Source organism: Rana temporaria, chromosome 8 (assembly GCF_905171775.1).
Source record: "Rana temporaria chromosome 8, aRanTem1.1, whole genome shotgun sequence".
Classification (NCBI taxonomy): Eukaryota; Metazoa; Chordata; class Amphibia; order Anura; family Ranidae; genus Rana; species Rana temporaria.
Window position 1 is genome coordinate 154,595,770 of NC_053496.1, and position 14,771 is coordinate 154,610,540.

Genomic DNA, 14,771 nt, shown 5'->3' on the forward strand with positions numbered 1-14,771 from the left:
ATGCGAGTTAAATTCTGTCCCCTTAAAGTTCTCACCCTGGATAGAGTGGTCGTACTTACCAAAAGACACGAAAAATCACCCAATCACCGGTCCAACTTTAAAACTTATTCGCGAGCTGGCCCAGAAAACGAAAGTCCTGACTTCCACAGGCCCTCTTACTCCATTAAGGGACAATCCTGATTTCATTCCTGGGGTGGGCAACACACAATTCCGTCCATCTGAGGGTGGAGGCCACTTCCTTGCAGGAGATTGCTTTTCACGGGACACTGTAAAAGATTGGAATACGCTGAGAACAGAAAACAACCTCACAAATCTCCCCTTTTGGGCTTACCTACAGCTTTGTAGCTTCCTCCATAGCAAAGGCAAACCCGACACATTTTGCAGACCCTTGACAGAATTTGAGTCGGTGTGTTACACTGGTGAGCGTCTTCCCCGGGCAACGTCGATGGCTTATGGTTGGCTGCAGAGGGATAGGTGTGACCCAGAGGATGGACTCAGGAGGACCTGGGAGGCTAAATTACAGGTAACCATAACACCCAAACAGTGGAGGAAAGCTTGTATTTTAACACATAAGTGCTCAATCAGTATGAGGTTGCAGGAGACGGCATACAAATTGTTGACACATTGGTACTTAACACCTGCTAAGTTACATAGTTGGAACCCTTCAACGAGCGATCAATGTTGGAGATGCTACAAGGAAAAAGGCTCTCTGTTCCACATTTGGTGGAGCTGCCCATTAATACAGCCATTCTGGGCTGAAGTTACAGATCTGATTTTCAAAATCACTGAGACCACACTGTCACTTGACGCTGCATGCTGTCCTCTGCACATTTCCAACTGGTCCCTCAAAAAATACAAGAATTCGCTCACAAAACACTTGATTAATGCGGCCAAATCCCTAATTCCAATTCGCTGGAATACAACTAGGCCACCTTCGGTAGTAGACTGGCTCCACAGAGTCACGGAAATTCATGAAATGGAAGACACACTGGCCCAATTCAAAGAATCGAATGAGGGTTTTCATGAAACTTGGCGCCCATGGATCATATTCAGGTACTCTGAAGCCTTCTCTGTAGCAACAGGGTCACAAACCTTGGACAATACAGTTCAAATTTAACATGTAGCTATCCTACATTCACTCAGATATATGTCCATATGTCTGTTTCTTTTTGAAGCTTAATTCCCTTGGTCCTCACCCCTGGATCTATAACTCTGGTATCTAGATCAATCCACATATGAAAGTTTCTCTTCGTATCTTGACCTCTCATTCCACTATGTCTTTTCTCCTTTTTTTTTAGTTTTCTGTCTCTGAGCCCTCAGGCTTGTCCTTTTTTTTCTTCTTTTTCTCTTGATCTTCTTTGTCCTCATAGATGACATATCAGGACACCATTATGAGAATTCTATACATGACGCAAGTCCTGCTCGGACTGGTTTTTTTCTTTTGAGCTAATAGCTTATAGTTTTGTGAGTTTACGAGCTCTCCTATTCTTGTAATTTTTGTGTGGTCCCTAGCCTTCAGTATAACCATTACTGCTTTGACACACGGTAATATGTTATGTAGATTTGAAACTTCATACTATTACATGATTGCCCTGTTATGTACTATGATTACCTTTTTTCTTAATAAACATTGAATGTTAAAAAAAATAAAAAAAATATTTAAATCAAATTAAATAATTCCAAGTAACCAAAACTTTATTCATTAACATTTAACCCAAATAACTTTATTAACACCCGTCCAATTTGATCTTTGACAGCAACCCCACTTAAACCTTTTATTTTCCATTACACTGCGTTACCATTACCATATCCGGCCCCCAGCCGACTCCAGCTCGGAGACACCCCCTTTTACACCGCAGTGTACCATAACCGCATTCCAGCGGACACCGTTCCACTAGAATAACACCATACGGGGGCCATCCCACCGATGAGCCCCCCCACCATTTCCATTCCATCTGTTAACTGTCACCATCAAAGACCAAAGGACACCGCCAACACTGTCGTGACAACCCCTCTACCGAACCTGAAAGAAAAGAAAACAGACGCACAACACCAAACATACCACAAAAACAGGGAAGGTGGGTAGCAACCCCACTTAAACCTTTTTATTTTTCCAGTACTCTGCGTTACCATTACCATATCCAGCCCCCAGCCGACTCCAGCTCGGAAACACCCCCTTTTTACCCCGCAGTGTACCATAACCGTATTCCAGCGGACACCGTTCCACTGGAATAACACCATAACGGGGGCCATCCCACCGATGAGCCCCCCCACCATATCAATTCCATCTGGTCCACAGCGCAACAGCACAACACGAGGTGCCGCAGCAACCGAACCACCGGCAACGAGGATCCAGAAACTCGGTTGATAACTGGAACCACCCCCATATTGTCACAGCCACCCCTGATTTTACATCCCTGCACTCCTCCCCCCACAGATCGAACGCTATCACCACATGAAAAGAACTACAGCAGCACCAGGTTCCTTTTAGAACAGACGCCACCACCCAGGACTCCGGCCATGCCTCCCCCTCCATCGTCCCCTTGAAAAAAGACCCGTAACCCATGGATCCTGCCATGTCCGTGAAAAGCTGCAAATCAAAATTACTCCCCGGCCCCAACATCCACAGCGCCCCCCCCCGTTGCCCTTTTGCAAGAAGGTGTGCCACACCTGCAGATCTGTCTTCAATTCCCCTGACAAGCGAATGGAAGGAGTCGGGGACCTTGCCCCCCTGTAGCCGCCGACAGCCGTCGGCAGGACACCCTGCCCATGGGAATGAAACGACAGGAAAAGGTCAACTCACCTAACCGTGACTGCAACTCCCCTAGCCGAGCCTTATTCCGCCCCAACATCCCCCCCGATCACCAGCTGGAGGTCCTCCCCTCGTCCCCTGGCAGCCTACCTCCCATTGCCCCTGAGTCAAACACGATCCCCAGGCGCCTTCGACAAAGAACAGGGAATGACAACTCCCTCGGAAAACCCAGCCGCGAGCAGCCGCGCCGCCGCCCTGTCTGTGTATCTATCTAGAAAAGGTCCCATTCATACCCCCTCATCTGACCTTGTCCCCTTTGCTAGCAGCATCCCCCTGTCCGCTCTCCCCTTTTTCTTTTTTTTTTGAAGCATCGTGACAGGGGGCGAGCACCCCCGCATCCGGAAGAAACTCGTGTTCAAAACGACAGGTTCCCCCAACTCGCAGGCCCCTTAGTTAAAACTGCGAACAGACCCCCCAGTTTTTTCCCCCGGCCCCGCCCTAAAAAAATTGAGTATTAGTCCGGGGCGCGGAAATCATCCGCATACACGAACTGATATCTTTGTGGTCCCATCACAGCGTAGGGAGCCCAGCCCCCCGCTGTTTAAACTGCTCGTCATACCTTAACCAGCCTTACCCCCCATATACCCGATAAGCTTCTCACCTAGCGTCCCTATAGCAGAAAAGCGCAGAACCGGGCTCTTCTCCCCTAAGCCGCTAGCCATGATCGCAAATGTCTGCAACCCATAGCTGAACGTACGAGGAATCAACTGATACCTTCCCTTCTCCTCGTTATCCTTTTTAGAACTGTCTGGCTTCACCCTATCCAAATTAAACTTCTCCAACGGCAACAAGGAAAGAATCTCCACATACTCACCTTTCTCGATTTTCTCCCTGACCTCCTGCTTCAGATGAGCCCCCCAGCGGCCCCCCCAAGCATACATATATATCTCACCTTTTGTCCGCATCAGTCATCCGTACTACGTCCGTCCTGATCCCCCCCTGTCTTCTCACCCTCGTGTCACTTTAGGAACTACTGTACTGCACCACCCCCTTCCCCACCAGGGCAGGTAACCCCAACAGCCACGGGAACCCCCCCAGCCGATCCCCCACCGCGGGGAGCAGCTTGAGGCGGCATCCCGCCCCTGGCAACGCTGTACCAGGTTCCCAAAACCACCCAACAAATCCTGTAAGCCCCCCAGGGGAACCCTGGGCAGCAGGCAACACTCCCGCCCCCGGGGCCCCTGGTTAGCGGCAAACATTACCCCCCACATTACCCGCAATCACAGGAGGACCCCCACCCCCAACAGTGTACACAATGCAGTAACAAAATCCCCAGAAGTATTGTTAGTGGACTTACCAGGATGGCCGGGAACGTCCCTCACAGCCGACACCGGCAACCCCCCTGCAGGTGACTCCTCCACGCGACCCTCTTCCTACGATCCAGCTGCCTCCCCCTCCGCACGATCTTCCGAGGCCGGCGTCCTCTCCGACATCTGCCTCCCTGGCGCGGAAGCCTGGAGGCCGAAGAACCCAGCCTCCCGGCGGATCGTCCTCTCATACTCGACCTGCCCGTGGACGTCTCTGTTCTGCTGCTCCCACCGACGGACCTCCGCTCGAGCTCCCTCCTCCGATCCCGGGACTCAGGCCTCCCCACTGCCCTGGAACCGGTGGTTGCGATCCTGGACGACCCCCCAGCTGTTCCCCCGCGTTGTTTTTCCCGTTGGGATTCCCCCCTGATATCCCAGTATTCGGGGGGTGAACCGCTCCATCCACGCTGCTCCGCCGCGTGGCGAGGATCGGGCGCCATTCCGGCCCAAAGCCCCGCCCACCGAGCCCGGATTACGCGCGGATTCCGTCTGCCATCACCCTCCTGCCGAAGCATGTGCTCGCCCGGCCGGGGGGGGGGGGGATGACAGGTTGTGTCCGCCATGCGGGCGACGATCGGGCGCCATTACTGCCCGACACCCCGCCCACTGCACCCAGACGCCTGGACGGGGCGAACATGTGCCCAGCCGGCGGGGGCAACGGATCCACCTGGGGGGCCCCTAGATGTCCGCCGCGCTTCTGACCCGGGCCCTGGGAAGTAAAATTAAAACACTCCGGCGGCCGCGACCGCCGAGCACATGGGGACCCAAACGCGGCCGTACCCGACCCCCCAGCCTCGTTCTCTCCAGCCCACCCACCTGTGATTACAGCCCGCCAGGGGTGTTTCCGCAGCCGTTGCCTAAAGAAGTCCCCAATCCGTCTCTGCATTAAAAGCTGGGAGCAGGGAAAAACCTGCCTCCCAGCGTGCTAACTTCCCAGAGTGTCCCACGTGCGCCCCGCCCCCCTTTATAAAGGGGCTCCTCCTACCCAGTCACCAGACCTCCTACGGCCACTCCCCTGAAAACACCTCCTACCTTCCTTAACCCTCTGTTGCACTACTCCTCACACAGTCATGCCCAGCCCTCCGTTATTTGTCCTTTTGTCATGTCACTCCGGGCCTCCCTGAATTGACTGCTGCCACCCTCGGCCTGGGGTGGTACAGGCACCCCAGACAACAATAGTGGTCAATCACAGTACAGCCATGGCTGGAACAGAGGCCCAAATTTGGCAAAACAACACGGCCAGAGGCAACTAAATCTCTAACCACCCTCTAAATTTAAGGCAGCACCAGCTATGAAAGTAGCAAGGCGCTACACAAGAAAATCAAGGGTGAGGGAACAGAAAGGGGCATACATGGTCCCAGGATGGGTTTCAGAGAATGGTCTAGAGGAATTCATACCAAAGACCATCAAACAGGTGTTGCAAAACAATTTGCCATGGTTGCCATCTAACTTTGTATGCCAGTGATGTGCAGAAGATTTCTGCGAATGAAGATTGCTACCGCCAGGTTAGGTAGAAAATTACGGAGCAGAGGCAAGTGCATTCTAGCTGCCAGGTATTGCGAATTCTCCAGGTTAGAGTCAATTTTTGCTTGACAACCTGTGCATAGATGATGAACTTGTGAACAAGGGCTGGACACTGTGGAAAGCCTAGAATTCTTCTTAGTGTCAGCCAGAGCAACGCTGGCCTGATAAATGGTAAATATACGTGGTAAAAAAAAACTCTACCCGACAACACTGAAGACTCAATAAATCAACGAGAACTTTTCATGCTCACTCGAAGAAACAACTTAAAATACACAGTAAATAATGAGCTGCAGCATCAAAAATGTGTCAAATTCCCACAAAAATTAATACAGTGAAACAATGCAATGCTAACATAAAATAAAATGTGTGTTAATCCTCACAAAACAAAATGTGTTGAGTGAAACAATTTCCCACCAAAAACAAAAAATGTAAATTACACAAATGCTCAATTAATATCTAAATACTCCTGTTAATCATAGTAAAAATAACGAAAAATAATAAGCCCATCCTTGTATAAGTCTGTGGTGAAAGAGGGTAACAGAAAATGGCTGTTAAATAAGAAAGGGAAAAGGTTTCTTATACCTTTTATATACCTTCTGAATGTAAACTCCCCATTATACATTATTTACTCAAAATACCTACAAACCCTCCTGGGCGTCCGATCGTTAAAGATTTTGATTCACTTACTGCGAGATTGGCTCAAATTACTGATATTTTTCTGCAGCTGTTAGTTCAACAAATACATTCTTACATAAAAGTCACTAAACATTTACTAAACCTTTTATTAGATAGATAGAAATTGACTCTTATGGCTCATACACACAGTCGGATTTTCTGACAACAAATGTGTGAAGGCAGGGTTTTGTCGGAAAATCCGACCGTTTGCATGCTCTATCGGATAATTGTTGTCGGATTTTATAGCATGATTTAAAACTGTCCGACAACAAGTGTGTCTTGTCGGATTATCCGATCGTGTGTACACAAGTCCGTCGAAAAAAAAAGTAAAGTATGCTAACCATAGCACAACATTAGCAGAAGTTGCCCAAAGGGTGGCACTAAAGAGCTGAAAAAACAAGTAGTTTTGTGTATTTGGCTGAAAAAGTTCTGCCATATGTAAACATACCAAGTTCACGCCAACGCCCTTTGGACAAAATTCCACGGACTTGTCTGATGGAAATCCGATCGTGTGTACGAGGCTTTAATGTCACCTTGTTACAGCATATGTGGGATCTCTTTATACAATGATAGACCAATTGGAAGCTCTCACTTTTGTTAAATGGACTTTGGATAAGTTTGGAGATCTTAATTGTAAGCAAAAAGAATTAATTTTAAAGTCATTCGAATTTTGCCTCTCACACAAGTGTTCTATAGGCAAGTTACAGGTGTAGCAATGGGGGCCTAATTTGCCCCCAGTGTAGCTAACATCTTCATGGCGAGATGGGAAACAAGCAGTATTCTGAAAAATAGTCCTTCCAAAGTTGATATTTATATAGGCGTTTCATAGAGAACATTATATTAATACGGAGAGGCAGTGAAGAGTCATTAGTAAAGCTTATTGATGCCCTTAAAGCGGAGTTCCACCCAAAATTGGAACTTCCGCTTAATCCACTCCTCGCCCCCTTACATGCCACATTTGGCATGTAATTTTTTTGGTGGGGGAGTGGGGGCTTCAGGAGGAGTGGGACTTCCTGTCCCACTTCCTCCTTCCGCCGAGGTTGCTAAGGCGAATAGCCTAATCGCCTTTCTGCAGCCCCTCCCTGTAGGCGATAGCCTGGGACACGTGACAGGTCCCAGGCGATCGCCTGTCCAATTGGATGGCGCGGTGCCGCTCGCGCATGCCCACACTTGGAATGAAGATGCCGGCCGGAGAGGGGGGAGAGAAGCGGAGCCCCGGCCGGCGTGTCGCTGGAACGTGGAGCAGGTGAGTGTCTGTTTATTAAAAGCCAGCAGCTGCACTTTTTGTAGCTGCTGACTTTTAATAAACATAAAAACTGACTGGAACACCCCTTTAACAATAATAAAAATGCAGTTTCCCTGGACTTAAAATTGATGGTTAGTGATGGCAAGATGTCCCTCCACCAGGGCTGGTGCTACCACAAGGCAAACTAGGCAGCCGCCTAAGGCGCACTGCTGCCTAGGGGCACCCGGCCACTGGTTTCCCTCCGTGTCTGCATGCTCTGCAGGCTGCAGCATGTAACTAACTCAGTCTCAGGCAGCTGCTCCATCCGAACCGTAATGTAATTAGAGGCGCAGTGCAGCACTGGAGCTAGCACTAGAGGAAGCAGAGCCAATGCTTCCTGTATTGTGCCGCCTCCTGTCACATGGGCAGGGCAAAGGGGGTGGAGTCAGGGGCGAAGCCGATGGGGGGCGGCAAAATGAGGTTTCACCTAGGGTGTCAAAAATCCTTGCACCATCCCTGCCCTCCACACACTTCAAACAAATAGGAGGAATATACTCCTAACAGCTGCCATCACCCCCCTTGGCTGCACAATATCCCCAGAGGTCAGTTCCGCCGTTTGAAAAGGAACTGTACTCAAGAGGATTCTTTTTTTCAGCAAACACAGAAATTGAAAGCCATTCTGTGAGCGGTATAAAGATAATTTTCTACAGAAAGAAAAAAGTTGTAAGAAAAAATTGACTAAACTCCGGGGGGTGGAGCAAAACACGTTGGGGGCATGGGCTGGTGGGAGCCCAGGCTGAGGTTGCCACTATGCCACTAGCACAACAAATGTGTGTGTGTATATATATATATATATATATATATATATATATATATATATATATGTAGCACTACCCCCGGAGGAGCTGCTGGTTTGTTTTGGGTGGCACATTTACCTCGTGGCTCTCCGAATTCCTAGGGGTGTATGGTGCATATAGCAGAAGTAATGGAATGTCTGCGACTGGTGTCTTTTCTGTGCTCTTTATTACCCAGCCGGGTAAAAAAAATAAACTTGTGGTGAAAGGATAGAGTTGAAGGAAGAAGAACAGCGGATTCAGGCGTAGTATAGGGAAACAGTTCTGCTCCCACATGTAACACTTTCTGCGCCACTCCTGCTTGAGTGGACTTAGTGTACCCGGACAGGCCTCTCTCACTGACCTGGCAGCCAGAGTATCACTCGAACCTTTTTGAGGAAAAGTCTCTGCCACATACCCTCCTGGAATGGACTCAGGGAGAAACCTCTGCCACAGGCCCTCCTGATTGCGCTAACGGAGACGATCCTCCTTGGAAGAATTACGCCTGGATCTCCTTCAAATAGTCGCTCAGGTACCGACTGACAGGTGATCAATCCCTCAGTGTCCGGCTACCTTGATCCCCGGTGGTTTGTCGAGATCCTTTTAGATTACCAGCCTCTCATTGGCTCTCCTCAGATGGACTCCCCACCAAACAGCTATACGGCTTGGGATCTTCAGGAATGGGAACCCAGTCGACCACTGGGCTCCCGCCTCAGCTCAAATGCTCCGGACCAACATGGTTCCAGAACCAGGAACACCGCGTGGCACGCACGCCCCAGCCAGGTAGGCCATAACACCGTGGTGCAGTCACCCTAAAGGTGGGTGCCACACTTGGCGAAGAAGACCCAGACCCAGACTCAATGGCCTCTGCCCCATAAATACCCTCCCCCAGCATGTCCAGCGAGGATACTCCCTCCTGATTGGCTGCTGAGAAAGAGCACCCAAGTCTCGACTCCACTGTTGCCACCTGTCGTCCTGGGGTGGAACAACACCCCAGGAACAACAGAATGAGCCCACAGCACAGCCAAGCTGAGACAGAGACCCTGTTTTGAACACATCAATTCGATCAGAGTCAATTAACACTCTGATCCCACTCTAAATTTAAACAGCACCGGTAATTGGAAGTAACCAAGCACTACACATATATATATATATCAGTATCAGTACATTTTTTTGCAAATAAACAAATAATTATTGCACAAAACATTCTAAAAATAATAATACTCCTTTCCACTCATATGTACAGTATCTCACAAAAGTACACACCTTACATTTTTGTAAATATTTTATTCTATCTTTTCATATGACAACACTGAAGAAATTACACTTTGCTACAATGTAAAGTAATGAGTGTACAGCTTGTATAACAGTGTAAATTTGCTTTCCCCTCAAAATAACTCAACACACAGCCATTAATGTCTAAACCGCTGGCAACACAAGTGAGTAAACCCCTTAGTGAAAATGTCCAAATTGGGCCCAAAGTGTCAATATTTTGTGTGGGCACCATTATTTTCCAGCACTGCCTTAACCCTCTTGGGCATTGAGTTCACCAGAGCTTCACAGGTTGCCACTGGAGTCCTTGAGCTCCTCCACCTTCCATTTGAGGATGCCCCACAGATGCTCAATAGGGTTTAGGTCTGGAGAAATGCTTGGCCAGTTCACAGTGGCAGCTGGCGCTCCAAATTTATTGGGGGGATCAAACAAACTGAAAAAACTGAAAAATTAAACTGTTAGTAATGCAGGGCTGTAAATAGCCATTTATCAGGTGATTATGTATCATTACTGCTAGATTAAACTGTGCCCATCATATGTAGCCTCACTGTGCCCATTATGAGGGGTTCCCACCATCCCTGTGCTGGGTTCCCGGATCTGTACACCTGCTGTGCCCATTATGAGAGGTTCCCACCATCCCTGTGCTGAGTTCCTGTGTCTGTACAGCTGCTGTGCCCATTATGAGGGGTTTCCACCATCCCTGTCTTTTCTTACTTTGGGAACTGTACCAAGCCAACAATACAATAAGTCATTTTTGGGTTTATTACTTTTAAAGTTGCATATTTTTGTTGAATGATTGATAGTAGGTAGCCCAGTGAAAAAAAACATATCTTACAGTATGTTTTCTATGCACAGGTCAAGACATGTTTCATCTTGCAAACCATCAGCTGCTCTGTTTCCATTGCTGGGATCGCATTATGCGCCATTGATGATTTTCGAATATATACACATTACTCTGGTGGTCTTTTTGGGAATGTGAGTAATGTGCGCTTTGGCTAAACTTTAAAAAACAAATCAGGATAGGGGAAACCCACTAGAAACTAGCTAGTTAAACAAACTGAATAGGGATACAAAAGGACCCTGCTGTGCAATAATGCTGCCAGAGGCACAAATCTTGGTAAAGAACGATATCAATGCTAATTGCGTTTTCCATTTGCCCAATCACTCTGTCACCCAGTTTGTTTTAAGATGACCGAATTGGGTGACTGCCAGGCAAAGAAATTTATATTAGGTTTTTAAAACTATTTGAGTTCATGTTATTTATTAACGGATGGTTTAACACCTTAAAATCTATTTAAACCCAAGAACAAAAATTAAATCTATATTTTCCCATTTTTTTCCCTTTATTCTTTACCTTGTGACCCTACCAGCAACACACTTCCTGTCCTAAGGTGACAACTAGGGATGAGATTCGAGTTCGAGTCGAACTCATGTTCGATTTGAACATCGACTGTTCGATCGTTCGATGAAGATTGAACATTATTGGTCGTTCGCGCCAAATTTTGAGTTGCGCGTCATGGCCCATAATGCACTGCGTCATCGCTATGACCCGCATGCTTTGGTCAATCACAGCGCTGTCAGCACAGAGAGACATAATTGGCCAAAGCCAGGGTGCCTTTGGCCAATCATGGCTCAGGGGAACTAAGTACACTCCCCACACTATATAAGGCCGCCTGCATGTCAGCCTTTCGTAGTGTGTTCCAGCATTCAGAAAGAGAGAGAGAGAGAGAGAGAGAGAGAGAGACACTGTGGCTTTATTTCAGTTAGCAATGGCCCAGATTCAAGTAGAATTGCGCGATATTTGCGGGGGAACAGGGCAACGATTTTGCCCTGCGCCCCCGCAAATATTTTGCACTGCTCTCGATTCACGGAGCAGTAGCTCCGTGAATTGCCAGGGCGCGCCGGCAAATTTGCCCGGCGTAAGCGCACGCAAGTTAAATGATCCCACCGGGGGCGGGAATCATTTAAATTAGGCGCGCTCCCGCGCCGAGCGTACAGCGCATGCTCCGTCGGGAAACTTTCCCGACGTGCATTGCGGCAAATGACGTCGCAAGGACGTCATTTGCTTCTAAGTGAACGTGAATGGCGTCCAGCGCCATTCACTAATCACTTACGCAAACGCCGTGAAATTAAAATTTCACGGCGCGGGAAGGCCGGCTATACTTTAGCATTGGCTGCCCCTACTATTAGAAGGGGCAGCCTTGCGCTAAAAGTAGCCGTACGGAAACGGGGCCCGCGCAAGCTTGTGAATCAGTGGTAGTATGCAATTTGCATACTACACGCTGATACACAATGGGAGCGCCCCCTAGCGGCCCCCGCAAGAATGCAGCCTAAAATCTGCGAGGCATAAGAGCCTTATGCCGCGCAGATTTTAGCCTGCAGTCGGTGTAACGAGGTTCCTGAATCAGGAGCACTCGTTACACCGGAGCAAGTAAGCACTTGCGCCGCTTAACCTATGGTTGCGCGGGCGCAAGTGCTTCTTGAATCTGGGCCAATATCTTGATTGAGCAGGCAGTTGATTGAGCTAGTTAGATCCAGTATTCCAGTATATTTAGTATTCATATGCATTGCACGCTTTGTGTATATATATATATATATATATATATATATGTGTATATATACAGTCGTGGCCGAAATTGTTGGCACCCCAGACATTTTTACAGAAAATCAAGTATTTCTCACAGAAAAGTATTGCAGTAACACACATGTTTTGCTATTCACATGTTTATTCACTTTGGGCCTGATCCACAAAGCAGATGCGCCGACTTAACTCGAGATACGCGGCGTAATTGAAATTTGCGCCGCGCGTATCTTTGCGCCTGATCCTCAAAATGAGTTACGCCTGAAATCCAGGTTTTTCCATCCTAACTAAAATAATTACACCGGCGCTTCTTCGCGCGCAAATTACGCTAGACACGCTTTTTGATAGGCAAAGATGCAAATGAGGGAGATAGGGCGATCCACAAAATTAAGTGTGTGCGGCGTAGGCTACGCCCCGTGCACTTCTGTTAGTTTCCTGGAGCAATTTTCCACTTTATAAAAGCAGCCCTAATTTTACACCTGCCGTGTAAAGGTCTGCTACATCAACACCATTAAGGAACACACACACTTGCCGGACTACAATCTGTCTGCCAACATGCCAGGGCCATCCATGATCATAACTGCACTAGTGACTTTAGACGCGCAAAGAAGGAGGAGGGAACAGAGGAGGAGGAGGAGGGCACAGGAGAGGGTTTACCGCAGACGCCTAGATGTGTTTGGCATGACTGCTTCTGAGGTGTATGGCACCTTCAGATTCAACCGTGAAGCCATCCTGGAATTAACCACAATCCTGCAGGATGATCTCACCAGCCCAACACAACGCTCACATGCAGTGCAGCCACTGATCAAGGTAATGGCAACACTGCATTTCCTTGCCACTGGCTCTTTTCAGCGCACAATTGGAGGTGTGGCTGGGATGGCACAATCCTCCATGAGCAGATGTGTGCACCAGGTTGTCCCTGCAATCCTCAGACGCATGGCCAATCAATTCATCAAACCCTCCCAGGAGGTCCAGCGAATGGACACAATGACCGATTTTTTCCAAATTGCTGGATTCCCAAGCACCATCGGGGGAATTGATTGCACCCATGTGGCACTACAACCCCCCCATGAGACAGAGCACATGTACCGAAATAGGAAGCACTGGCATTCAATCAATGTACAGGTGATAGTGGATGCCAAATGCCTCATATGGCACGTCTGTGCCAAATTCCCAGGATCCAGCCATGACAGCTATATATTCCGTCACAGCAACATCTCCAGAGAATTGGAGCAGAACGTGTATGGGGACAGCTGGCTGGTTGGTGAGTGACATGGGTGTCAGGTATGACTGTCCCCCCCCATGATGCAGACATCACGAGGGGCACATGCACGACTAACATCCTCCTGTCTTTTCCCTTCCAGATGACTCTGCATATGCACTGGGTCCCCATCTTATGACTCCATACCGGAACCCCCAAACCCCAGGAGAGGAAAGATACAATGCTGCACACATAAGTACCCCTGGAGTGGTGGAACGCACATTTGGCCTCCTGAAATCACGTTTCCGATGCCTGGATAAGTATGGGGGTACCCTGTTGTATTCCCCAGACTTTGTGTGCCAGATCATCGGTGCATGTTGCATTCTACACAACTTCGCCATGAGAAGGGGCCTGGAGATTGACATATGTGATGACCTGACCCCCGAACCTGACAATCCCCCCCAACCAACTCTACCCGGTCTGCTAAAGGGGAAAGCAGCCAGGAGACGCCTTGCAGAAGGCATCTTTGCACAGTAAACGCACATTAAACATGTCACAATGAGAATGCATCTTTGCACAGTAAACACACACATAAATGATGTCACAATGAGAATGCATGAATGCACACCACTGTGGTCCCTAGCACAGACACATCACATGCACATCGAATTGGATTAGATCCAAGTCCCCCCCCCCCCCCCCAATGGTACTTGGGAGCAGTAATGCCCCGCCACGGCTCCAATTATGTCACTGTGCATTCATACACCATTCAGGGACCTGGGATCACTTCTCCCTGGTCCTGGGGATCCCTTCTCCACCAAAACTGAGGGTGACACCCTTATTTAATCAGGAATGCCACCCCCCCCCCACATTCACACATCATTCACACACATAAAACAAATCATAAGTACAGTATACCAAACAAAATCATAAAAATAAAAAACAAAAGTACCCCTGCAAAATTAATAGCGGCGGCGTTTGCTACGCCTGGGCCGGCCACGGCCACGGCCAACCGGAGGATCTTAATGGGGGTGTGTGTGAGCAGGGGAGGGAGTATCTTCATGGGGGGGGTGTGAGCAGGGGAGGGAGTATCTTCATGGGGGGGTGGGTGAGCACGGGAAGGAGGAGCCTCCCCTGGTGACTGTCCTCCTGCTGGCCTTCCCTCCAAGGCCACTGCTATGCTTGTGAGACAGAGAGTGAGGGCAGCCATATTGGCCTGGCCAGCCCTGGTATTGTCCTGCACAGCCTGGGTCAGGGCAGTCACCTCCTGGGCCACGCCTGTTGTGGCGGTCTGCAGCTCACACAAGCATGCGATGACCGCCAATGAGTTTGTGGCCCCAT

General features: G+C 48.8%; 1 protein-coding gene across 3 annotated transcripts in view; it reads left to right on the forward strand.

Annotated features, from left to right (window-relative positions):
• The window catches only part of LOC120909192 (membrane-spanning 4-domains subfamily A member 15-like), a 176,506-nt gene that overhangs the window by 125,983 nt on the left and 35,752 nt on the right, over nt 1-14,771 (forward strand). For all 3 annotated transcript variants that reach the window (XM_040320913.1, XM_040320912.1, XM_040320911.1), the window contains one exon: nt 10,504-10,623. In XM_040320913.1, the coding sequence (XP_040176847.1) occupies nt 10,504-10,623 (120 nt within the window). The remainder of the gene's footprint in view (nt 1-10,503; nt 10,624-14,771) is intronic.